Source organism: Scyliorhinus canicula, chromosome 11 (assembly GCF_902713615.1).
Source record: "Scyliorhinus canicula chromosome 11, sScyCan1.1, whole genome shotgun sequence".
In the NCBI taxonomy this organism is placed as follows: Eukaryota; Metazoa; Chordata; class Chondrichthyes; order Carcharhiniformes; family Scyliorhinidae; genus Scyliorhinus; species Scyliorhinus canicula.
The window spans coordinates 121,407,206-121,433,921 of record NC_052156.1 but is presented as its reverse complement, the minus strand read 5'-3'; the positions used below and the strand labels follow the sequence as shown (position 1 = coordinate 121,433,921).

General features: G+C 49.3%; 1 protein-coding gene across 3 annotated transcripts in view; it reads right to left on the bottom strand.

Moving 5' to 3' along the window:
• The window catches only part of LOC119973666 (uncharacterized protein C12orf40-like), a 196,699-nt gene that overhangs the window by 1,047 nt on the left and 168,936 nt on the right, over positions 1–26,716 (bottom strand). For all 3 annotated transcript variants that reach the window (XM_038812050.1, XM_038812051.1, XM_038812052.1), the window contains exons 8-9: positions 12,142–12,662; positions 9,973–10,058 (exon numbers count right to left, since the gene is read on the bottom strand). In XM_038812050.1, the coding sequence (XP_038667978.1) occupies positions 9,973–10,058; positions 12,142–12,662 (607 nt within the window). The remainder of the gene's footprint in view (positions 1–9,972; positions 10,059–12,141; positions 12,663–26,716) is intronic.

The following is a 26,716-nucleotide window of genomic DNA, read 5'->3' as shown; positions in this document are numbered from 1 at the left end:
CTAATTTAGAAATCACTCCAGGATAACTATTGAGGTATAGTTATGGCTAATAGTTGCAGGGAGATTAATCTAATGCATGCCATCATGATCTTGGGGAAAGAGCCTTATGGGTTTCTGCCCAAGCTCCTGCTTTTATGGGTCTAGATTAAGCAGCTCACAAGGAGTAGGGCAGGGTTCCAGCTTTATTGTTGGGAATCTAGCTCATCGATCTAACTTCCAGTTGTCTGGTTAATGAGCAAACTGAGGCTTAGGAGGACAGCTGTTGGAAGGTGTTGCCTAGAGATAGGGTATAAAAGCAGGTGCACAAATGGGGAATGTCTACTATACTTTGACTGCAAAAATTGAAACTGCTACTGGAGCTCTACATCTCCAACTGGGAGACCCATTGTCAAATAGGGTATGATACGTGCCCATGCAGTGGGACATTTTGTAATGCATTTGCACATTTTAAGGAAAGCTCTGCTGTTCAACAAGCACTCATGGGAATCTCATAATATATGTTTTCTGCCTAGATTAAATCCTATAATTCAAATGGCAAATTACAAATAAGTGATCATCCTTCATATGTTATGGAGAGAAAATAAACAACAAGTCGAAATGACATAAATGGCGATGAAACAGTGGAACAGAATCAAACCCTCGTGGCAAACTCAGTAATCCAACTCATGATCTAGCTACACTGCAACATTCCAGTGCACTTCTAAATCATTGACTGGACTTAGCGAGATATATCGGACATGAACAGCTAAGACTTATTTCTTTCAGTTCAAATAACTCTGCAAGCTTATTACTTAACAGAATGGCTTCCCATTCAATGCACTCAGATAAAGTGCACTTTAGCTAGTTAAAATACAACAGTATACTTGCACAGGGATCTCCACTCCTATCTGCATCAGGCGGGTTCAGTGACGGGAGTGGAAAATATCACAAGAAAAGAGCAACATTTAATTTTACATCCCCCCCCACCATCAACCGGGTCAGTTACGGGCCACATTTCCCAACTTTCCACGTTGGGACCATCATTATAATAATTTTACATATTATTATCAGACCAAAACACAGGAATCACTCTCCCCCACCTCCCCACAATCAAAAATCCATCCACAGCAGTGTGGTTGCAGAAAGGTGCGCAGTACAACTGATTTCTGAAGCCATGCTCCTTGTACAGTACGAAGTCTTACAAGACCAGGTTAAAGTCCAACAGGTTTGTTTCGAATCACAAGTTTTCAAAGCACAGCTCCTTCCTCAGGTGAAAATTCCACATCATGCTCCTGGTAAGCAGACCTCCTGGGGAGTTCAGGTGTATGAACATTCAGTGAGGAGAGGGTCATGCCTGTGCCCAGATCGTACCAGGGACAGCTGGGTAAACTGGTTTACTTGCTGTGCACTGGGGTGGCCTTTAAAAAAAGGTGCCCCGGATCATTGAGTGTCTGAGTTGATGGTGGGGTGAGCGAATGTGTCATGGAACCTGTGCCATAGGCAACTTCAATGCTACTTTTCCCACCCCATATTGGCATTTAATAATCTGCAATATCAGGGTGAATCCCGGCCTTAGATTTAATCTCCCTACTTACCAATGTGTTTTTAAAACATTTCCCTGCCTATTATTTTGCTTTTATGCTTTCTTTGCTTGAATTTATTTATATTAACCCTATATATTTCAGTTTTCTACTTAATCAAGGTCTTGCATTCCATTTGCTACTTATGTGGGTATGTCTAATTTTAACATTAATCATCTCCACTTTGAAAGCTTCTATTGGTTAGTCACTGTTCTGGATGACTTCCTCTGTCAGTTTTGTCTACCCTGATTTTCCTTTCACCTTAGTTATTTGACTCGAAATGACAAGCTTCTTCAGTGACTACCTCTTTCAATTTTTACTTCAATAATAATAATTGCTTATTGTCACAAGTAGGCTTCAATGAAGTTACTGTGAAAAGCCCCTAGTCGCCACATTCGGATGCCTGTTCTGGGAGACTGGTACGGGAATTGAACCCGCGCTGCTGGCCTTGTTCTGCATTATAAGCCAGCTGTTAGGCCCATTGTGCTAAACCAGCCTAATTACATTCAGGTAATTTCTTCCTATTCCCTCAACCTTACAACTATATGCCCCATTTAATTTCCTAGAACTAGATTCATCTCTATATGTTTGTTGAGTGGAAAGTGGTCACATTGTGGAAACTAGATTCGAGATATTGAAGGGAGTGGATATGATGGAGAGAAACTATTTCCACTGGTTGGGAGTCTAATAACTAGAAGATTATAGTCTAACCTTTAAAGCAAGGAGGAAATTAGGAAAGCATTTCTAAATATAAAGGATTTCAGAAGTTGGAACTCTTCCACAAATGGCAAATATTGATAGATTTTTGTTAGCCAAAATTACAAAGGGATATAGGACAAGGTGGGTGGAATTTGGTTGCGGATCAGCCAGATTTTACTGAATGGCAGAACAAGCTCAAGGCATTAAACAACCTCTACTCCTGTTCCAATGTTCCCTATTTCTTAGCATGGATTCACAAATGAAAAGAAAGTAAAGAAACAAAGAAAATGCATATTAACATATTGAGCGGGATTCAGTGCTCTCGTCGTGCCTGATTCGGTGTCGGGATGAGGCCGTTGAATCTCGCGTGAGACTTCTCATGATATTTGCGATACTCTTTTTTTTAAAATAATTTTTATTAAGATTTTCACAAAATATTAACAACAAAAACAATATTAACCGAACAACCATAGTAAAAAGCAAAGAACAAAACCCAACCCCCCCCCCCCCCCCCCCCCCCCCCCCACAACCCGGCAACTACAAAAACAAACAAAAGAAAACAACAAAAAGGAGATAACACCCGCCACATCCAACAAACCCCTGTACACAATGCTCCCTCCCACCGAACCAAACCCGCCCCCCCCCCCCAGGTTGCTGCTGTTGCCGGCCTATTTCCCTACCATTCTGCCAGAAAGTCCAGGAAAGGCTGCCACCGCCTAAAGAAGCCTTGCACCGACCCTCTGAGGGCGAGTTTCACCCTCTCCAACTTAATGAACCCCGCCATGTCTATCTTACAAGAGATAGTTTGGACACAGTCAAGATATATTCCTTTGAAAGAACAAACAAAGGCTGGGAGGGTGCAGACTGTTAAGATGACGATTCTCCCGTGGTTATTGTTTGTTTTTCAGTGTCTCCCCATCTTTATCCCGCAGTCCTTCTTTAAGAGGCTGAATAAAATTATTCAGGGATTTGTATGGGCAGGGAAGTCCCCGCGGGTGAAGAGGCTGATGCTTGAAAGGAGCAGAGGAGAAGGGGGGCTGGCGCTGCCGAACTTCAGCAACTATTACTGGGCGGCCAACATAGCGATGATAAGGAAATGGATGGTGGGTGCGGGGTCGGTTTTGGAGCGGATGGAGGCTGTTTCGTGCAGGGGCACTTGCTTCGCAGCCCTGGTCACGGCGCCTCTGCCGCTTCCGCTGGCACGGTACTCCACCAGCCCGATAGTGGTGGTGGCTCTTCGGATCTGGGGCCAGTGGAGGAGGCATGTAGGGGAGGTAAGAGGATCGGTGTGGACCCCAATCTGCAGCAATCACCGATTTGCCCCGGGGAACATAGACAGGGGGGTATCGACTGTGGAGGAGGGCGGGGATTGTGAGGATGGGGGATCTGTTCCTGGAAGGGAACTTTCCGAACTGGAGGAGAAGTTTGGGCTGGCAAGAGGAACAACTTTAGATACTTGCAGGTGAGGGATTTTGCACGCAGACTGGTGCCGTCCTTCCCACGTCTCCCGCCAAAGGGGAGGCAGGACAGGGTAGTTTCTAGGGGTGGGAGAGGTGGGAGAGGGTAGAGTTTCAGACATCTTCAAGGAACTAATGGGAGCTGAGGATATGCAGGCCGAAGACCTGAAGCTTAAGTGGGAGGAGGAGCTCGTGGGGAGAGCTGGAGGACGGTATTTGAGCAGAAGCCCTGAGCAGAGTAAACATGACCGCAACATGCGCCAGGCTCAGCCTGATCCAGTTTAAGGTCGTGCACTGGGCCCACATGACGGTGGCCCGGATGAGCAGATTCTTCGGGCTGGAGGACAAGTGTGCTAGATGCACCGGAGGGCCGGCTAACCATGTACACATGTTCTGGTCGTGCCCTAAACTCAGGGGGTATTGGCAGGGATTCGCAGATGTCATATCCCGGGTATTGAAAACTGGGGTGGTAATGAGCCCGGAGGTGGCAATCTTTGGGGTTTCGGAGGACCTGGGAGTCCAGGAAGAGAGAGAGGCCGACTTTCTGGCCTTTGCTTCCCTGGTAGCCTGGTGGCGAATACTGTTAGCACGGAGGGACTCAAAGCCCCCGAGGGATGAGGTATGGCTATCGGACATGGCGAGCTTTCTTGGCCGAGAGAGAGTCAAGTTCGCCTTGAGAGGTTCGCTACTAGGGTTCGCCCGAAGGTGGCAGCCATTTATTGACTTCTTAGCTGAGGAGTAAGCGTCAGCGGGGGGAGGGGCAAAGGTAAAGTAGAGTAGGGGGATATTGAGGCAGGTCCGTGCGTGAACAGAGCCGTGGTTTGTACGATGTTTAATTTGTAATTTGTGTCTTGACTTCTTTTTTGTACTGTACAATGTCACTTTTTCTATATGCCTAAAATACCTCAATTTTGTCATCCAGCTCCCTGGATGACAACGGAGACAGAAATTAAGATGCTTAAGAAAATGTGTGCTTGTGACAGATGTTAGGTGGAGAATACAATTGACAATCAGGCTGAATAAAGAAGGCACAGAGGGGAGGTGAAAAGCAAATAAGCGAGGTGAAGGGAGAATATGGAAAAAAGGCTGGTAGCCAACATAAAAGTGAATCCCAAACTCTTCTATGGGTATATAAATAGTAAAAGATTGAGATGAGCTGATGAGGGACCAAAGAGGGGAATCACGCATGGTGGCAGATGGCATAGTTGAAGTATTAAATGAATACTTTCCATGTGTGTCCACCAAGGAAGAAAATGCTAAGCAGGCCATGGTGAAAGTGAAAGTAATTCAGACACGAGTATTACAATACCCTGGGTTACTGTGTGGTCGATTCCAGCCCCACAGATCCTGGAGTCTCAACACATGGCTCAACCGCGAGATTGACTCCCTACTGAAGGACAGATCTGAGGCGTTCAAGGCAGACGACCCTGTCCTATACAAGAAATCCAGATACGACCTCCGCAAAGCCATCCGAGATGCCAAGAGAGAATATCAAACTAAGCTAGAGTCACAGACAGACTCTCGGCGTTTGTGGCAAGGACTAAACAACATAACGGGCTACAAAGCGAAGCCGAGCATTATCTCTGGCAGCAGCGCACCCCTCCCCGATGAACTTAATGCATTCTATGCTCGGTTTGAGCAGGTAACCAACAATCCGCTGTCGAGTGCCCCAGCAGCCCATTATTCACCCATACACACCATCACAGTTTCCGAAGTCAGATCGGCCTTCCTGAAAGTGAACCCACGGAATGCGACGGGCCCGGACGGGATCCCTGGTCGTGCACTCAGAGCCTGCGCATACCAGCTGGCAGAGGTATTCACAGACATCTTTAACCTATCCCTACTCCACTCCGTGGTCCCCACCTGCTTCAAGAAGAGCACCATCATACCGATACCAAAGAAGAACCAGGCAACATGCCTCAATGACTACCACCCGGTGGCCCTGACGTCAGTTGTAATGAAGTGCTTCGAGAGGCTGATCATGAAGTGCATCACCTCCATACTCCCGGAACGCCTTGACCCACTTCAATTCGCATACCGTCGCAACCGGTCCACATCAGACGCCATTTCCCTGGCCCTACACTCGTCCCTAGAGCATCTCGAAAACAAGGACTCCTACATCAGACTCCTATTTATTGATTACAGCTCCGCCTTCAACACCATAATCCCAGCCATGCTCATATCAAAGCTCCAAAACTTAGGACTTGGCTCTCCACCCTGCAACTGGATCCTTGACTTTCTGACCAACAGACCACAATCAGTAAGAATGAACACCAACACCTCCTCCACAATAGTCCTCAATACCGGTGCCCCGCAAGGCTGCGTACTTAGCCCCCTACTCTACTCCCTGTACACACACGACTGCGTAGCAAAACTTGGTTCCAACTCCATCTACAAGTTTGCTGACGATACGACCATAGTGGGCCGGATCTCGAATAACGACGAGTCTGAATACAGGAGGGAGATAGAGAACCTGGTGGAGTGGTGTAACGACAACAATCTCTCCCTCAATGCCAGCAAAACTAAAGAGCTGGTCATCGACTTCAGGAAGCAAAGTACTGTGCACACCCCTGTCAGCATCAACGGAGCCGAGGTAGAGATGGTGAGCAGTTTCAAATTCCTAGGGGTGCACATCACCAAAAATCTATCCTGGTCCACTCATGTCGCCGCTATCACCAAGAAAGCACAACAGCGCCTTTACTTCCTCAGGAAACTAAGGAAATTCGGCATGTCCACATTAACCCTTACCAACATTTACAGATGCACTATAGAGAGCATCCTATCGGGCTGCATCACAGCCTGGTATGGCAACTTCTAGGCCCAGGACCGCAAGGAACTTCAGAGAGTCGTGAATACCGCCCAGTCCATCACACGAACCTGCCTCCCATCCATGGACTCCATCTACACCTCCCGCTGCCGGGGGAAAGCGGGCAGCATAATCAAGGATCCCTCCCACCAGCTTACTCACTTTTCCAACTTCTTCCATCGGGCAGGAGATACAGAAGTCTGAGAACACGCACGAACAGACTCAAGTACAGCTTCTTCCCCACTGTCACCAGACTCCTAAATGACCCTCTTATTGACTGACCTCATTAACACTACACCCTGTATGCTTCAACCGATGCCAATGCTTATGTAGTTACATTGTATATCTTGTGTTGCCCTATTATGTATTCTCATGTATTTTCTTGAATTTTGTTTAATTTTCTTCCATGTACTGAATGATCTGTTGAGCTGCTTGCAGAAAAATACTTTTCACTGTACCTCGGTACACGTGACAATAAACAAATCCAAATCCAAGTGAATTAACCATTAATTCACATAACATTTCTGAAATCTTTGGCCCTTGACTGCTCCAATGACTTACAGGCACCAGACTTGTAAGTGAAATACAAAACTTATTACTTATAACAAAAATAGAGACAAGACATAGAATAATTCTAATCGAATAACGGCCAGCTAATCTACTACTCCCCCTTTTACTGTCTCACTCTCTACCTAAACACACAAGAGAGAGACACACACACACAGGAAGGGAAAGGAGTAAAATGATAGCAATTAAAATGAAAAAAAGAGATGAGAGTCATAGTTTCTGATATTGCAATTGTTGTAGCTGGCTATCATCCTTGGGCGTGGAGTATTGGAACTCATCAGTTGGATTGCTAACGCGGATCTTCTGGCTGAAAAACTCAATCTGAACTCCCAGGCTGTAGGATTCCTCTGGGGAGTCATTTTGACTTTTATTAATCTGAGCCTTCACTCAAAAAAACAGCCTCTGGCTTGTATAATTCTTATTTGTTTCCAGCTCCAGCAGAATGACCAACAGCTTGTCTGAGATGAGGCTTCCCCAAAGGTGCGGAATTCTCTGCACCTTTGGGGGCTAGGCCCGCCCCGGAGTGGTTGGCACCACGCCGACTGGCGCCAAAACCGGCACCAACGGCCTTTGACGCCCGGCGCCGGGGCTGGCCGAAAGGCCTTCGCCGGTTCACGCATGTGCCGGGAATTCTCTTCCGCCTCCGCCATGGTGGAGGCCGTGGCAGCGGTGGAAGAGAAAGAGTGACCCCATGGCACTGGCACGCCAGCCGATCGGTGGGCCCCGATCGCGAGCCTGGCCACTGTGCCCCCCCCCCCCCGGGGTCCGATCGCCCCACGCCCTCCCCCCCCCCCCCCCAGGGCCCCGCTCGCGCCGCCGATCCCGCCGCCACCAGAGGTGGTTCAAACCTCAGCGGCGGGAGAGGCCTCCCAGCGGCGGGACTTCGGCCCATCGCGGGCCGGAGAATCGCCGCAGGGGTCTCGACGTGGCACGATTCCCGCCCCCGCCAATTCCCGGGTGACGGAGAATTTCTGCCACGGCGGGGGCGGGATTTTCGGCGGCCCCAGGCGATTCTCCGACCCTGCGTGGGGTCGGAGAATTTCGCCCGAGAATAGAGTTTCCCATTTGAGAGTTTTAAAAAGATTTAAACTACTGACCCAGCCATCAGCCAGTGGCTTGTCTGGATCTCCAAGATTTTCTTTCTCTTCCCTCAAACCCAGTCCTCAGTCTGAATTGTAATCTTACTTGGTTTTCAGATTCACTAGAATATTCTCCAGTTTTACTGAGAAGAAAATAGAAACTCCAATTGGGCGATTGAGAGAGATTTTGCCTAATTGGGGACAGAAAATTTAAAAGAGCCTCCTTCAGCTCTGAGTTCAAAACAAAACTAAAAACCAGATGAAGCTTCCTGTTCTTGGTAGAACATTCCCGAACGGTCAATACCAATCAGCACAGATTATAGAACATTGAACGATACAGCGCAGTACAGGCCCTTCGGCCCACGATGTTGCACCGACATGGGAAGTCAAAAACTAAAGGCCATCTAACCTACACTATGCCATTATCATCCATATGCTTATCCAATAAACTTTTAAATGCCCTCAATGTTGGCGAGTTCACTACTGTTGCAGGTAGGGCATTCCACGGCCTCACCACTCTTTGCGTAAAAAACCTACCTCTGACGTCTGTCAAATATCTATTACCCCTCAATTTAAGGCTATGTCCCCTCGAGCTAGCCACCTCCATCCGCGGGAGAAGGCTCTCACTGTCCACCCTATCTAACCTGTGTTGTTCCTCGTGTCTTAATAAAGCTCGTAGTCTCAAATGTGGAGAAGATGCTTTATTGTGAATTTGTTCTCTCTTCAGAGCTTAACATACGGCTACCTCAAGTGCTGCCTGCCTGCCTGCCTGCTTGTGTGTCTGTGTCCTGCTACAAGTTCTGCCTTCCGTGAAGTGTGTCCTCACTTCCTGTCCCGGTGTATTTATATGGCTCTCCCGTGCTCCCTCTAGTGTTTGCTCAGTTGTATTGCATCTAGTTAACTTGTGATCACCACATAACCCTCTGATCATTTTGTATGCCTCTATTAAGTCACCTCTTAACCTTCTTCTCTCTAACGAAAACAACCTCAAGTCCATCAGCCTTTCCTCATAAGATTTTCCCTCCATACCAGGCAACATCCTGGTAAATCTCCTCTGCACCCGTTCCAAAACTTCCACGTCCTTCCTATAATGAGGCGACCAGAACTGTACGCAATACTCCAAATGCGGCCGTACCAGAGTTTTGTACAGCTGCAACATGACCTCATGGCTCCGGAACTCAATCCCTCTACCAATAAAGGCCAACACACCATAGGTTATCAGTTAAGAACCCAGCAAAGTAAATAGGTCATTGACTGCCAGCTAAGTCCATCAAGATGAATCATCACCAATGTCAGTACATCCTGCTGGATTCCTTTTTCTAAATTAAAGGTGAAGTCCATCTTAAAGGCATAGGCACATTTTGTCCATGTACAAAAATTGAAATAGCAGAATAAAAGATATTAAAAGGAAAAAACATGGGACAGACATGGATTAACAGGAGGGTCCTTGCACTAGGTGGTTTAAAATTAACGAGGATGAGGCATTCAATAGTCTGTCTGTACTTAAAAATTACTAAGGCGCCAGGGCCGAATGAGATACATCCAAAGATAGTGAGGGAAGTGAGAAGGGAAATTGCAGAAGCACTGACAATTTTCCACACGGGGAAGGGGTGGTGGTGCATAGGAGTGGTGTTTGCCAGAAAATTGCGGAGTGTAAAACAAAAGGGTGAAAAGTCGAATGATTCTGCATTGGTACTGTCAGGTCAGGAGCATTTTTATTATTTGTTACCTATTTTCCACGTTTATCATAGTGCTAAACATATCAGTAGACATCACAAAATTCTAAAAGATACTGCTATACTCACCACGTCAGAAAACACACTACAACAACTTTCCGTTTCCTTTGGAGAGTAGCTGGGAGATTGACTTCTTTCAAATGAATCATTCAGCACTGCAAAAAAAACCGATTTAATTGATTCAAGTTTTGAGAACTAGAAAGATTGTTCATTTCAAAATCAATAACTAGAATCAATAATTTGCCTGTTTAAAGCAGGAATATGCAGTTTATCACTGAAAGTATCAGTCATATGTATCTGCATTTCAGACTTGTTTCATCATGTAAAATGGTGTTCAATGACACAAAATACTGGAAAATGTAGTACACAAATCAATAATTATCTGCAATAGTCAACACATTGTACTCCTTACCAAGATTGTGCTAATTTCCACGTGGTATTTGACTAATTGTTTGCTAACACAAAGACAAAAATTTTGATGGATATTGAGACCCCAAATAATTTATATTTTATATCATATAAGCAACACGCTGAAGACATAGACATTTTGGAAATTACAAACCACAGGCAGCCTTCAACGTAACCATTTTCTTTCACAGTTTAAAACATGGGGCGCAGTCTTTCCCTAAACTTAGAATTAGTACGTACTTTGAACATTTTAGTTTGAAAATCATTTGGTGAGTGATTACTGAACGCTTTTTTGTCCATGCTGGTATCCAAGGTATGAATCACCCCTGAAGCAGCTTCTTTCAAAAGCAACCTTGTTGACACGATGGAATTGGAGTCATTAAATAGTTTTATAAAGAGGTAGATATATTTTTGATAAAAAAAACACTAAAGGAATACAGCCAACAAGTGGGAGATGGATTTGAGACCAGGAAGAGATCAGCTGAGATCTGATTGAATGGCGGAGCAGCTCAAAGGGCTGAACAATAATCTTTATTAGTGTCATAAGTAGGCTTACATTAACACTGCAATGAAGTTACTGTGAAAATCCCCTAATCGGCACACTCCAGCGCCTGTTCAGGTACATTGAGGTAGAATTCAGAATGTCCAATTCACCTAACAAGCACATCTTTCAGGACTTGTGGGAGGAAGCCGAAGCACCCGGAGGAAACCTATGCAGACATTGGGAAAATGTGCAGAATCTGCACACAGTGACCCAAGTCAGGAATCGATCCTGTGACCCTGGTGCTGTGAATCAACAGTGCTAACCACTGTGCTACTGTGCCACCCTAATTGCCTTCTTCTGCTCCGAATTCCTATGTCAAAAGATATGCACACCCCAATTATTTTTTCCAATTAAAGGGCAATTTAGTGTGGCCAATCCACCTACTCTGCACATTTTTGGGTTATGGGGGCAAAACCCACGCAGACACAGGGGGAAATGTGCAAACTCTGCACGGATAGTGACCCAGAGCCAGGATTGAACCTGGGATATCAGCGCCGTGAGGCAGCTGTGCTAACCACTAGGCCACCGTGCTGCCCTAGTAGTCCATTTTTTTAAGTGTTGTTACAAACAGGCTTCAATGTACGGGTTCAACTTGGACCATCAGTTTTGTAATCCCTACTGAAAACATTAGTTCTTAGCATTGTTGCAGGTGATCATAATCTCAACTGGTTCTTCAAGATTGTTCGGTCAATACAAATGCGATAACCATTTTGAAAATAAGGATATTTGGAAAACAATCTGAGGCAAGTCACTTAGATGTCCCTAATGTATGTGCTTCACTGTGTCTCAATTAGGCATGATTACTTCAATGTCTATTCCAGAAATTAATAAACCAACATCTAGGAAGTAGGTAAAGTTTATATATAATGGTAAAATGAACATATATTTTGTAGTTTATTAGCCAAGAAATATTGTTTTTTTTAAAACTTCTTTATCCTCTATGTGAACTTGAAAATATTGTTTTGTGCTAGTGCCAGTGTTTTACTTTCAAAATTGAATCTTTAGAATATTAATTTGTTTCCTGTCTTGCTTGTTTCGCTTTATCACCCCATTTTATTTGATTTCCTTAATGTGTGCATTGTGTGTGCATTAGTTATACAAACCATGAGCTGAGTTCTAGCTAAAATTTGCAATTGGAAAGCAATCAAATGTATAAGTTACGGGTTTTTCTCATCTTCACCTAACCCAGTATTCTCTGTGCACTTCCTCCCAAGCAAAGGGTTTCAATTCAAAGTAATAGAAGTTTTCATGTAAAAAGGTAGCAGATGGTAGTTCATAATACCAACCTGTTCCTCTGCAGTTCAAAGATCTCCAAGATTCCTCAAAACCTCTGAAAAAGCCATTGTTTTCCTGAACATTGAACTCTAAGTTGCTTTCGGGAAACTGCTCATCATGTGAATTACTTTCACCAAAATTATCTTTCTGAACTGCTTCTTTAAATAAATTGGCTGCTGGTTGTATGAAAATATTTTCATTTTTTCTGTTTTGAATAACACTTTTCGAACCTATCACTGATGTTCCAGGCATGTCATTTCTTTTATAGGGAGCATTTATTTTAAAATTGGTTTCAGCTGGAGTCAAAAGATTATGCATAAACTCCTCTTGACAAACGTGGCTGGATAGAAGTTGACTACTTTCTGAGTTGAAACACTGAGTCAAAGGGAAATCTCTGTCATGGAAAGTCATGCTTTGACTTGTGCTTGCAACTTTCGGAGATAAAGGAAATGTATCTTGCACAGCAAAGGCATATTCTTCATCATTGTTTGAATGAAGACCTGAACTCTCTGTCAAGGAATTTTGCAACAACCTAAAAATAAAGAAGTATTAATATATTAAATGCATGTTTGTATGAAGAGAATAACTGGCATTTTCTCAATAATGAAGGAATTATTAAACTTTAGCTTTTTTACCTCGAATATTAGCAGTTGCTGAACAAACTACATCTACATTCCCAAAAAAATCTGTAATTTCTATGACAAAACTTTAAGCATATTGATTCAAACCTATCAATAAAAATGGTTTAGGTTTGGCAAAAAAAACTAGGCAGGATATGGGGATATTTTCTTTTGTTCATAGTATTGCTGTGATCTGGACTGCACTGCCTTGGTCAGACTTGTCCAAGCTTTTCGCTCACTCGAAGGGGACAATGAGCAAATTTCAGAAAGATACGCGTGGGCGCGATTCTCCGCCCCCCCACGCCGGGTGGGAGAATAGCGGGAGGGCCTCCCGACATTTTTCATGCCCTCTTGCTATTCTCCCCACCCCACGCCCGACCCACGCCAAGAATCGCCGCTTTTTACGGCGAGCGACGATTTTCCGAGGCCGATGGGCTGAGCGGCCGGGGCTTCACGCCCGTTTCAACACGGCAGCAAACACACCTGCTCGCTGCCGTCGTGAAACGGGCGCCAGATGCCCGTTTGGGGCATCTGGGGGGCCGATTGGCACGGCAGTACCACGGCCGTGCCAAGGGGGGCATAGGCCCGTAACGGATGCACTCCTTTCCCTCCGCCGCCCCGCAAGATCAAGCCGCCACGTCTTGCGGGGCGACTGAGGGAAAAGACGCCAACTTGCGCATGCGCGGCTGACGTCATCGGCCGCGTCAGTCACCGTGACGCTTGGCGTGCGGCCTTGATGACTGTCGTCAAGGCCGCGCCGCCGTGACGCACGGGGCCGCGCTCCTAGCCCCGCCCAGGGGGGAGAATCGGCCCCGGAAGTGGGCGTGAAGGCTGCCATGGGTCACGGCCTGTCCCACGGCAGCCTTTACGATTCTCCGCATTTGCGGAGAATCTCGCCCACGGTTTGGCACAATAAAAAACTGCACTTCTTAAAAATTGATATATTAAGAAAATAAACAATTGCTGAGCAATAGGAAAGCAATGTTATAGTAATAAATTGTTATGTTTAAAAAATAGTAATTAATAAAAATGACCCGAGTGTGACAGGATGTCTGTGTGTGTCCGATTCACTCCCAGTCTCAGGGGCTCACTTACTCACCCTCACACACTGTGAATGGGCTTTTGCGTTGGTTTGTGGTGCTAAGAGTGAGTGAGAAACCTGAGACTGGAAGGCAGACACTCATTCAATCTCCCATTCATTCCCACGCACTCACTCCCTCTCTCATTCCCACACTCAGTTTCTCTCTCTCACTCAATCTCTCATTCACATATTCACTGGGCTGGATCCTCCGATTTGAAGACTAAGTGCTGACGCCGGCGTGGGAACAGTGGCGTTTTACAGCAGAAAAAATGGCACAAAAGCTGCACCGATCCTCCGAATGGTGGGGGGCTAGCAGGCACGCAGCATAAAGACCCTGGCTTTACCTGCGGATACAGCTAGAGAAATGCTGGGTCCGTGGCTGCGCATGCGCACATCGGCGGCCTGCAGCGGCCATGCAACATGGTGTCTGCAGCGCGCGGGCCTGGCCTACCACATACTATCCTCCTCGTCACCCCTGGCCACCCTCCACCAGTGTCCCAGCCCCTGCCAAAGACCCCCTGCCCACGGAACGATTCCCACCGACTGTGGCAGGGGTGGACTCGGTCCGCAGCCATCTCGCCGGGTTCACAAAACAAAATAGCATGAGTGACCCACGCCATCAGGAACTCAGGCGGAGCATCGGGGAAGGACTTCAGGTGACATCTGGAGGCCGTCCATACTTTTTTGAGGGGCCGGAGCATTGTAAAAGTGGCGCCGCCTCCGATTTCGGCACAAACAGGGATTCTCCGGCCAATTACCGAACACTATTTCGCCGTTGGTGACCGGAGAATTCCGCCCACTGTCTGTCACTCTGTCACATTCACTCATTCATTCTTATTCCCACATACTCACTACAAACCCATCCCCTCCCCTCGTCCGTCACAACTTAGCCCTCCCCGGGCTCAACATAACTTTGACCTCCCAGGACCTGCCATACCTTGACTCTCCAGGCTCAAGTCCTGCTGCGGCATGACTCTCCAGCCCTACTTTTCTGACTGTATATAAGTGACGTGCACCTGACGAGCATCACATCATCAATAACTTAAAGGTAGGTAGACACTACCTTTCTGAGATTTGCTGTGAAATGTACCACAAGCTGTACCAAGGGTAAGCAGAGGCAGCAATATCACCAGTGAGGGGGAGACAGATGCAGGACTTGGAAAGGACGGTGGGATACTAGTGGGGATGAGTAGACCAAGGCAGCATTAGGGTGAATATATAACATATGAAGGAGAAGACAGAGCAGGACCATGGGTGGTTAAGGAAGTGGAGTATTGAAAGACTGCCCAAGAAAGAACCCGAGACAATCCTGGGGCTGAAGCCATGGTGCTAAGGGCATATTTAAGAGACTGTCCTGAGGCTGAGGTCATGCTATCAGGGGGCATATTGAAAAGACTGTCTTAGGGCTGAGGTATTACAATCCTGGGCCAGACCCCAACAGTGGCTGGGATACTGGACCGTAAACCAAATATTTAATTTTAATTTTGTAAGACTGTGAGGAAAGGATACCTCAGTCCAGGAGTGATTTCACACAAATAGAGATATGGTACATTAAAACAAACTTTATTACTAACAGTATTAAAATATCTTTAACACACAATGAAATAGCTTACAATGTAATAACACAATAATCCTTAATTGTTATCTTTACTTCTACTCAAACAGCAGAAGCATCTCAGATCTCAATCCAATTTAAACTACAGTTAGCAGATCTTGGCACACTTGCTTAAGAGATTGACACTGGTATAAGTAATAGACCTGCATCCTGTTGGAGCAGTTCAGGAACTCTAGCTGAAGTCTTCAGAAACTGTTTTCATAGTTTAACTTCCATTTCCCAACTGAAATGCCGGGTATTCTAGCTCCTCTCATTAGTTATCTCATCTTAACAAGCTGAAACACAAGGGACATAATTAACTACTCCACAGGGAACCCTTTCAATCCAAACAAAAACAAAACATTAGCCCAGGCTTTTACGACGCTTTAATTGGACCTCTGTACTTCCGGTGAGGATGATGTGCTAAGCAGTCACAAGTCAGCTGGCTCTCCTCCCGTGTACACAAAAAATAAGTCACCTTTCAATGAAAACCCGCCAAAAAAAATGCAGTAACTCACTCCGCAACCTTAATAAGTCAGAGGAAGGCAGGAAGAGAGGAGTAATAGAAGAAAATATGCCAGGAAAAGGCCAAACCAGGAGCCAAGCAGAGACCAGGAGTGGAAGGGGCCAGGAACGGCCACACTCGGACGACCTAACCAGCGGACGAGGCGGCGAAGCGCAAGTTTCGCCAAAACAAAAGGAGCAAGGCAGACACGAGCAATCTCCTCACCGGAGTGGGAGCTAGAAGGTATCCTTCACCGAGGCATTGAGGGAGCACCAACCGGAGATAAAGGCGGAAGTGAAAGCAGACAATGAGGCCGCAGTGGTCAAGACCCTGGCCCAAATACAGCTCGAACTGAGCAGAGCGGAGAAGAGACTGGAAGCCCAAGCGCCTACCTTCAAGGACATGGAAAAAGCCACAACCGACCAGTGATCAGATCATGACACTGGAGAAAGAGGTTGCGAGGTTGGTCATGATGCAGGGCAGTCTGAGGGGTAAAGTTGAGGATCAGGAGAACTGCTCAATGAGGCAAAACCTGCGAATCGTGGGCCTACCAGAGGGGATTGAAGGCAGCGGCCCCCGCGGTATATGTGGCCGAGATGTTGGACAACCTGGTAGGAAGAGAAACTTTCCCCAACCCACCAGAAATAGACCGGGCACACCGGTCTCTGCGTACGAAACCCAAGGCGGGGGAACAACCGAGAGCAGTAATAGCCAAACTGCACCGGTACCAGGACAGAGTAAGAATCCTGCGCTGGGCCAGGCAGTCCAAGAATTGCAGCTGGGAAGGACATAGAATAAGGATACACCAGTACATTGGGATTGACCTGGTCAGGAAACGGGCAGAGTTCAACAGGGCAAAAGCAGCCCTGTACAACAACGACATGCTCTTTCGTATGCTGTACCCAGCAAAGCTCTGGGTCACATACCAAGGCAAGGAACACTTCTTTACAACCCCTGCTGGGGCAGACACGTTTGTCGTGGCAATCAACAGCAGAGGAAACGATAAGAGGCCCTTCGCAAGGAGCAACAGCACGGTGACAAGCCGACGAGGGGGGGAGAGGAAGCACCTCTCCCACCTCGCCCGCGCCACGCAAAACACACCATGAGGGACAAGCCACCACCTGAGGGACAGCTTCACGCGGGAGATCTTGACCACATTCGAGAAAGCGAGAACAGCGGAGAAGGGAAAGCGAAGTGGCACGCGAGAGGAGTGCAGAGTACGATGGGGAAAGAATGGGCAGCAACTACAGAGAGTGGAAAAGGGAGAAATGAGACAGTAGCTCCCAGGAGGGGGGTCACCACACCAGGGGAAAGTTAGCTCAAGAGTATACAACAGACAAAGGCCGCGGCGTGGAAAGGGGGGATAAGGGGGGAACTGGGGGGACATGGAGAGGGGGGGGTAAAAATAGGACCAGATCGAGAACATCAATATGCCTACAAAGGGCCGCAACCAGGGGCTAGGAGCAAAGAAGCACTGCAAGTAACTATCCAGTTTTGTCTCTGGGCGAAGGGAGACCCCAGAGTACAGGGGCCTACCCATGTGACGGATGCACAGTTAGCGGCCACCTTGGGTGTCCCCTGTGATGCACAATCAATTGAACAAAGACTACAGTTGGAGATAACTGAGGCTTTATTGCTCTAAGATGTGTGGCCGCCCACAGCAGCTGGCGAAATGGCTGCTGAATGGAGGACGCGCATATCTATACGCCGCCTACTGGGCGGAGCCAGCAGACAGGGACTACTGGCGAACGTGTAGTACAGGGCCTACCTGACATCACCTAATACAGCTGTAACAGTGGTTTACCACATTCACCCCTGTTAAAATTGAGTTCGGCAGGGGTGGCGAAGAACTATATACAGCAATGAATTTATATTTACAGTATTTGATCAGAAAAAAAATGTCTTTTGAAGTCAGTTAGAGATTTAACCAGTCTGGTGCATTGATGTTCTGCTGGGATCGACGTACTGGTGGCGGCCGATATCGGTGCTGGCCGGATGTTCGGTGACTCCGGGAGCGTGCCAAAATCCTCTTCATCCTCGGGCGTGGGCAGGGGAAGGACGGATGGTGGGGTTAATGCTGGGAGCGCCGGGAGAGGGGAGGGTGGCACAGGGCCGGGAGGTGTGTGGGTGTGGAACCTGCAGGTGCCAGGTCCCTGAGGGAGACAGTGTCTTGGCGGCTGTCGGGGTACGCCACGTAGGCATACTGGGGGTTGGCATGGGGCAACTGCACCCTTTCCACCAACGGGTCCGCCTTGTGGAGTCGGACGTGCCTACGGAGCAGGACTGGTCCTGGAGCTGCGAGCCAAGTCGGGAGCGACACCCCGGATGTGGACTTCCTGGGGAAGGCAAAAAGACGTTCATGGGGTGTGTTATTCGTAGCGGTGCACAGCAGTGACCGGATGGAGTGGTGTGCATCAGGGAGGACCTCCTGCCAGCGAGAGGCTGGGAGATTCCTGGACCGTAGGGCCAGTTGGACGGCCCTCCATACCGTCCAGTTCTCCCTCTCTACCTGCCTGTTTTCACGGGGGTTATAGCTGGTTGTCCTGCTGGAGGCGATACCCCTGCTGAGCAGGAACTGACGCAGCTCATCGCTCATGACTGAGGATCCCCTGTCACTGTGGATAAAGGCGGGGAAACCGAACAGAGCGAAGAATGTGTTTAGGGCTTTGATGACGATGGCAGACGTCATATCGGGGCATGGGATGGCGAAGGGGAACCTGGAGTACTCATCGACCAGACTGAGAATATATGTGTTTTGGTCGGTGGAGGGGAGGGGCCCTTTGAAATCCACGCTGAGGCGTTCAAAGGGGCAGGAGGCCTTCACCAGGCACGCACGGTCCGGCCGGTAGAAGTGCGGCTTGCACTCCGCACAGACCTGGCAGTCCCTGGTGATTGTTCGTACTTCCTCGACGGAGTATAGCAGATTGCGGGCCTTGACAAAATGGTACAGACGAGTTACTCCCGGGTTACAAAGGTTGTCGTGCAGGACCCGGAGTTGGTCTACTTGTGCGCTAGCACATGTACCTCGGGATAGGGCTTCTGGGGGATTGTTGAGTTTCCCGGGGCAATACAAAATCTCGTAATTATAGGTGGAGAGCTCGATCCTCCACCGCAAGGTTTTGTCATTTTTGATCTTGCCCCGCTGTGTGTTATTAAACATGAAGGCTACCGACTGTTGGTCAGTGAGGAGAGTGAATCTCCTGCCGGCCAGTTAATGCCTCCAGTGCCGCACAGCTTTGACTATAGCTTGGGCCTCTTTTTCGACGGATGAGTGCTGAATTTCTGAGGCATGAAGGGTGCAGGAAAAGAATGCCACAGGACTGCCTGCCTGGTTGAGGGTGGCGGCTAGGGCGACGTCCGATGCGTCACTCTCAACTTGGAAGGGCAGTATCTCGTTTACTGCGTGCATCCCGGCCTAAGCTATATCGGCTCTGATACGAGCGGATGGCCTGTTGCGCCTCGGTCGTCAGGGGAAAGTGGGTGGACTGAATGAGTGGGCGGGCCTTGTCCGCATAGTTTGGGACCCACTGGGCGTAGTACGAGAAGAACCCCAGACAGTGTTTGAGGGCCTGGGCGCAGTGGGGGTGGGAAGCTCCATGAGGAGGCGCATGCGGTCGGGATCGGGCCCAGAACTCCGTTCTGGACCACATAGCCGAGGCTGGCTAAGCGGGTTGTGCTGAACTAGCTCTTCTCCTTGTTGTAGGTGAGGTGAGGAGAGTGGCGGTGTGGAGGAATTTGGCACGGTTGGCGTCATGGTCCTGCTGATCGTGCCCAGATGGTGATTGTTGTCTAGGTACGGGAAGGTGCCCGCAAACCGTACCGGTCGACCATATCGTCACATCTCTCTGGAAAGACAGAGACCCCATTAGTGACACTGGAGAGAACCCTAAGGAAATGATAGAGACGTCCATCCGCCTCGAAAGCAGTGTATGGACGGTCCGATTTACGAATGGTGAGCTGGTGGTAGGCGGATTGAGGTCTATCTTTGAGAAGACCCGTACTGCGCAATCTGATTGCCCAGATCGATATGCGTGGGAGGGGGTACGTGTCGAGCTGCGTGTACCGATTGATGTCCTGGCTGTAGTCACGACCATTCTGTGTTTCTCCCCAGTTTTAAACGGCTACCACTTGGGCTCTCCAGGCGCTGTTGCTGGCCTTGATGATGCCTTCCCGAAGCAACCGCTGGACCTCGGCCCTGATGAAGGTCTTGTCCTGGGTGCTGTACCGTCTGCTCCTGGTGGCAACGGGTTTGCAATCCGGAGTGAGATTGGCAAAGAGGGAGGGTGGGTCGACCTTTAGGGTCGCAAGGCCGCACACAGTGAGGGGTGGTAGGGGCCCGCCGAAATTGAGGGTAAGGCTCCGGAGATTGCACTAGAAGTCCAGGCCTAGTAGTAGTGCAGCACAGAGATAAGGAAGGACGTAGAGGCGGAAGCCGCTGAATTCTACGCCCTGGACCTTGTGAGTGACCGTGCAGAACTCCAGATTGCGACGGAATGGGATCCGGAGGCCAGGGAGATTCTTTGATTGGCGGGGTGGACCGTGAGGGAGCAGCGCCTTACTGTATCTGGTGAATGAAGCTTTCGGTGCTCCCTGGAGACCAGCAGGCAAGAGGGTCACGTGACCGTTGATTCTCCACACTGGTCGAAGCAGTGGCCAGATTGTGCGGACGAGACTGGTTGATCGTCACTGAGGTGAGCTGCGGTCTGTTGTCGCTGGCGTCAGAAGATGGAGAGTGTGGGGGGCCCAGGTCGTGGAATGCTGTCTGTGTCCATGCCCCGTTGGGAAGACAAGATGGTGGCGCCGGAAGCTCCTGCGGGGATAAAATGGCGGCGCCGATGGGCCGCACATTGTGGGGGCTGGTCAAGATGGCGGCACGCATGGGCCGCACGTTGCGGGGGCTGGACAAGATGGCAGCGCCCATGGGCCGCGCGTGGCCGTGGGAGGTGAAGATGGTGGCAGCCACTGGTTGCGCGTGGTCCGGGGAGGTGAAGATGGCGGCACCCACTGGCCGAGCGTGGTCCGGGACGAAGATGGCAGCGCCCATTGTGTGTAGGTCAGGGGGGAGGGGGTGATAGCGGCGACTGCGCGGGCCTGGCACACCGCGGCAAAGTCCCCCTTTTTGCCGCAAGCCTTGCAAATGGCAGTGCGGGCCGGGCAGCGTTGGCTGGGTTGCTGCTGCTGGCCGCAGAACTAATATCGGGGACCCCCGGGGTGCGCAGGTTGGCGTGTGGCGCAGGCGTACTGACTGGGTAAAGCTCCGGGTGGGGCGGCCGTCTGTGGGGTCCACGAGAGATAGGAGGGGTGGGCCACGGGGCTGGAGGGGTAGGCCTGAGCATTACGTGAGGCGACTGTCATGGGGAGTGCTAGCTTTTTAGTGTCAGCTAGGTCGAGCATGGCCCCTTCTCGCAGTCTTTAGCGTATGAGGTCCGACCCAATCCCCGTTACAAAAGCATCGCGCATAAGAAGGTTGGAATGTTCGGTGACAGTCACAGTCCCGGACGAGTGGGATTAGGGCCCGCCAGAAGTCTTCTCTGGACTCACCAGGGAGTTGAGAGCGAGTGGTGAGTAAGTGCATGGCGAAGAGTGTGTTCGTTTTCTGTGCGTAGTTTTCTTTGAGGAGCGCCATGGTGTTGTGGTGATAACAATTGCACTCAAAGACGAGAGGCAAGTTCAATCGAGGCTTTATTGCTGTGTGATGCTATTCCTCCTGCTGCAACTGAAGACAAGGGTCTGAGTGACTTACACGCATATTTATAAACAAGCTCCCTGCGGGCGGAGCTAGCCGGCAGGGGCTGACCGGCGGAACCTGTATTACAGGTACAGCCATACAGCCCCCTACTGCAAGTATGCATATCTACAGTGGTTCTACATTCACCCCCTGTAAAAATGAGTCCGGCGGGGGTGATGTGTAACTATGATACAAAGGATGTACCATCAACAGGGATATCGCCTCCAGCAGGACGACCAGCTACAACCCCCGGGGAAACGGGCAGGTAGAGAGGGAGAACGGGACGGTATGGAGGGCCGTCCAGCTGGCCCTGCGGTCTAGGAACCTACCAGCCGCTTGCTGGCAGTAGGTCCTCCCTGATGCGCTCCACTCCATTTGGTCACTACTGTGCACCGCAACTAACAGTACACCCCATGAACGTGTTTTTGCCTTCCCTAGGAAGTCTACATCCGGGGTGTCGCTGGATGTAGACGAGGATGGCTAAGCATTCTGTGCGGAACAGGCACTTCTCCTTGCTGTACGTGAGATTAAGGCGAGATGCGGTGTGGAGGAATTTAGAAAGGTTGGCGTCATGGTCCTGCTGGTCACGGCCGCAGATGGTGACATTGTCGAGGTACGGGAAGGTGGTCTGCAGTCCGTACCGGTCAACCATTCGGTCCATTTCCCGTTGAAATACCGAGACTCCATTCGTGACGGCGAAGGAAACCCTAAGAAATTGGTACAGACGACCGTCTGCCTCGAAGGCAGTGTAGGGAAGGTCCGATTTATGGATGGGGAGCTGGTGGTAGGCAGATTTCAGGTCAATAGTAGAGAAGACCCGGTACTGTGCAATCTGATTGACCATATCAGAAATGCGTGGGAGGGGGTACGCGTCGAGCTGCGTGTACCGGTTGATGGTCTGGCTGTAGTCCACCACCATCATGTGCTTCTCCCCGGTCTTAACCACTACCACCGGCTGCAACTGAAGACTAGGGTCTGAGTGACTCACACGCATATTTATACACAAGCTCCCTGTGGGCGGAGCTAGCCGGCAGGGGCTTACCGGAAGAACCTGTATTACAGGTACAGCCATACAGCCCCCTACTGCAAGTATGCATATCTGCAGTGGTTATCACCACAGGTGTCTGCGTAGCTCGGGGCATCCTGGATCAGCGGAAACACGCTGAAGCTCAACTTTGAGTACAGGGGGCAGAATTCTCCCACCCTACGCCGGGTGGGAGAATCGGCGGGGCGCCGCGCGAGTCCCGCCACGCCGCCCTGGCACCCGGACGCAATTCTCCCACTCCCCCAAACTGGCGCAGCGAGATTTATGGCTGGTCGCTGGGAGAATCACCACTCGCCGTTTGTAATGAGCGAGCGCCGGTTCTCCGGCCCAGCGGCCTGCCCAATATGACGGGTTCCCGCCCGCGCTGTCCACACCTGGTCGCTGCCCGAACAGCGTGGGAACGCTGGGGGGGGGGGGGGGGGGGGGGGGGGGGGGGGGGGGGGGGCCTGTGGGGGGGGGGGAGGAGGTAGGGGGGGGTTCCAGCACCGGGGGGTCTTCAAAACGAGTCTGGCCCGCGATCGGTGCCCAACGATCGGTAGGCTGGCTTCTCTGAAGGAGGAACTCCTTTCCTCCGCCGTCCCGCAAGATCCATCCAACATTTCTTGCGGGGCGGCCGGCAACCGCGCATGCGCAGGTGACGTCATTTACGCTGCGCCGCTTTTATGCGGCGCCAAGGCCCGGCGTATGTATATGACACGGCGCCACTCCTAGCCCCCCCCGGGTTGGGAGAATAGGGGGTGAGGAGCGGACATCCGACGCCGGAGTGAAACACTCCGGTTTTACTCTGGCGTCGGGACTCCCGATGGGAGAATTTCGCCCAGGATCTGTATCTTCTGAGCCTCCATCGGAGGGGTGGTCGCTGAGTTGATATAGGCCTCAAAGCAAGCTAGCCAGTGATTAAAGTCCTTTTTGGCGTCGCCCGATTGCGGATCCAGCTGCAGGCGATCTGGTTTGATTCGGAGGTCCATCTTTTAGAAAATTGTACTGCAATAAATTGATGCACGTTCAATTGTACAAAGACTAAGGTTGGGTACAACTGTGACTTTATTGCTGTAAGATGTGTGGCCTCCCACAGCAGCTGGCGAAATGGCTGCTGAATAGAGGACACGCATATTTACTCCTCCCACTGAGCAGAGCCAGCAGGCAGGGGCTACCGGCAAACCTGTAGTACAGGTCCTACCTTACATCACCTAATACAGGTGTAACAGTGGTTTACCACAACACCCATCATTGGTAACATCTTCCCTGCATCTACCCTGTCTAGTCCTGTTAGAATTTTATAAGTCTCTCTGAGATTCCCCCCTCATTCTTCTGAACTCCAGCAAGAACAATCCCAACCAAGTCAAACTCTCCTGATATGACAGTCCCACCATCCCTGGAATCAGTCTGGTAAACCTTCGCTGCACTCCCTCGAGAGCAAGAACATCCTTCCTCAGAGGAGACTAAAACTGCACACAATACTCCAGGTGTGCGTCACCAAGGTCCTGTATAATTGCAGCAATACATCCCTGCTTCTATACTCAAAACCTTGCAATGAAATTCAACATAACATTAACCTTCTTTATCGCCTGCAGCACCTGCATGCTTACCTTCAGCGACTGGTGCACAAGGACACCCAGGTCCTGCTGCACACTCCCCTCTCCCAATTTATAACTGTTCAGGTAGTAATCTGTCTTCCTGTTTTTGCTTCCAAAGTGAATAACCTCACACTTATCCAAATTATACGGCATCTGCCATTAATTGCCCACTCGCCCAACCTGTCCAGATCATGCTGTAGGATCCCTGCATCCTCGTCACAATTCACCCTCCCACCTAACTAGGTATCATCTGCAAACTTTGAGATGTTACATTTTGTTCCCTCATCCAAATCATTAATATATATTGTGAATAGCTGGGGTCCAACCAGTTTTCTATCCACCTCAATACATTTCCCCAATCCCATGCACTTCAATTTTGCACAATAATCTTTTATGCAGGACTATTAACGCTTTCTGGAAGTCCAAATATACCACAGCGACTGGCTCCCCCTTGTCAACTGTACTGGTTACATCTTCAAAGAATTCCAACAGATTTGTCAAACATGATTTTCCCTTCATATATCCATGCTGATTCTGACTGATCCTGCCACTGCTTTCTAAATGTTGCGCTATAAAGTCTTTGATAATGGATTTAAGCATTTCCCCCACTACCGATGTTAGGCTTACTGGCCTATAATTCCCTGCTTTCTCTCCACCTCCCTTTTTGAATATCGGAGTGACGTGAGCTACCTTCCAATCTGCAGGGACAGTTCCAGAGTCCATAGAATCCCGGAAGATGACCACCACTGTGTCCACTATTTCCGGAACCACCTCCTTAAGCACTCTGGGATGCAGATTCTCAGGACCTGGGGATTTATCCTCCTTCAATCCCATCAATTTTCCCAGCACCATTTCTTTACTAATGTTGATCTCCCTCAGTTCGTCCCTCTCACTAAACTTTTCATTTTCCAGAATTTCTGTTATCTGATTTGTGTCCTCTTTTGATCTTCCTGGTGAACCCACAAGGGGGAGAGGCAGCGCTGGGGGGACTGCTGTTTAAACAGGCCCAACACAAATTCCGCTACCTGGGGATCCAAGTTGCTCACTACTAGGCAGGTGTTCACAAGTGAAACCTGACCAGTCTGATAGAGGTAGTCAAAAAGGACCTGCAAAGATGGAACACACTCCCACTCTCCCTCAGGGAGAGTGCAGATGATCAAATGAATGTGTGTCCAGATACCTCTGCCTACTCAGATCACTTCCGATCTATATCCCAAAAGCCTTTTTCAACTCACTGGACAAGTTAATCTGGCTTTTGTATGGGTGAGGGGGGAAGAATGCTAGGATCCCAAAAAAAGGTCCTACAGAAAACAAAGTCCAAGGGAGGATTAGCCCTCCCAAACCTACAATACTACCACTTCGGCGACAGCAGAAAGGGTAATGGGATGGATTAAGGATCCAGAAGCCGAGTGGGTGAGCGCGGAGGAGGCCTCCGGCAGGGGGTCTTCGCTCCAGGTCCTCGCCTTGGTGGCACTCCCATTCCCACCCAAAAAATATTCCGAGTGGTGGTAGCCACCCTCCAGACCTGGAACCAATTACGGCAGCAATTCGGCCTGACCAAAATGTCCGACAAAGCCCCCATCTGCACCAACCATAGGTTTGTGCCAGTGCTCACTGACGCCACCATTAAAAGGACGGGGGGACACTGACAGTCAGGGACCTATACATCAATGGCAGGGTCACAGTATTGAACAAACTGACAGACAGATTCCAACTAGCTAAGGGCAACAAACTCAGATACCTGCAACTTAAAAACTTCCTGCGGAAGGAGACAAGGAAGTACCCATGATCACCGTGACAGACACTACTAAAGGAATTAATGGACGCAAACATTTTAGGTAGAGGAAACTGTAGCGACATGTATGAACAACTGGTGGAGAGGGCCAACACCGTACTAGTCGCCATAAGGAGGAAATGGGAGGAAGACCAGGGGCTTGAAATAGGGTGGGATACTGGAGCGAAGCACTACATAGGGTCAACTCCACCTCCAAGTGTGGCAAGAGTCAACCTAATGCAACTAAAGGTGGTACATAGAGACCACTTAACAAGTGTTGTAGTATGACTAGGGGTATTACGGTACCTGGAAGTGTGAGCTGCCATTGGTGCAGAGGACTCACTGTTCATTGGCCCAGGTATGTCATGTGCCTCTCAGCCGATTGGCTGAGAGGTAGGTAGCTCCGCCTACGAGGCAGGGTATAAGAACCCGTGTTCCCCGGCAGTCTGCCATTCTTCTGTACGCCTGCTGCCGGGTCCACTTCATGTGTATTAAAGCCTATCGTTCGGACTTTATCTACGTTTTGTGTCCAAATTGATTGTGCATCAACAAGAACCCAAATGAGTAGGTTCTTCCCGGAGGTGGAGAAGAGATGTGAACGGTGCCAAGGAGGCCCGGCCAACCAAGCCCACATGTTCTGGTCTTGCCCCAGACTTGCTGCG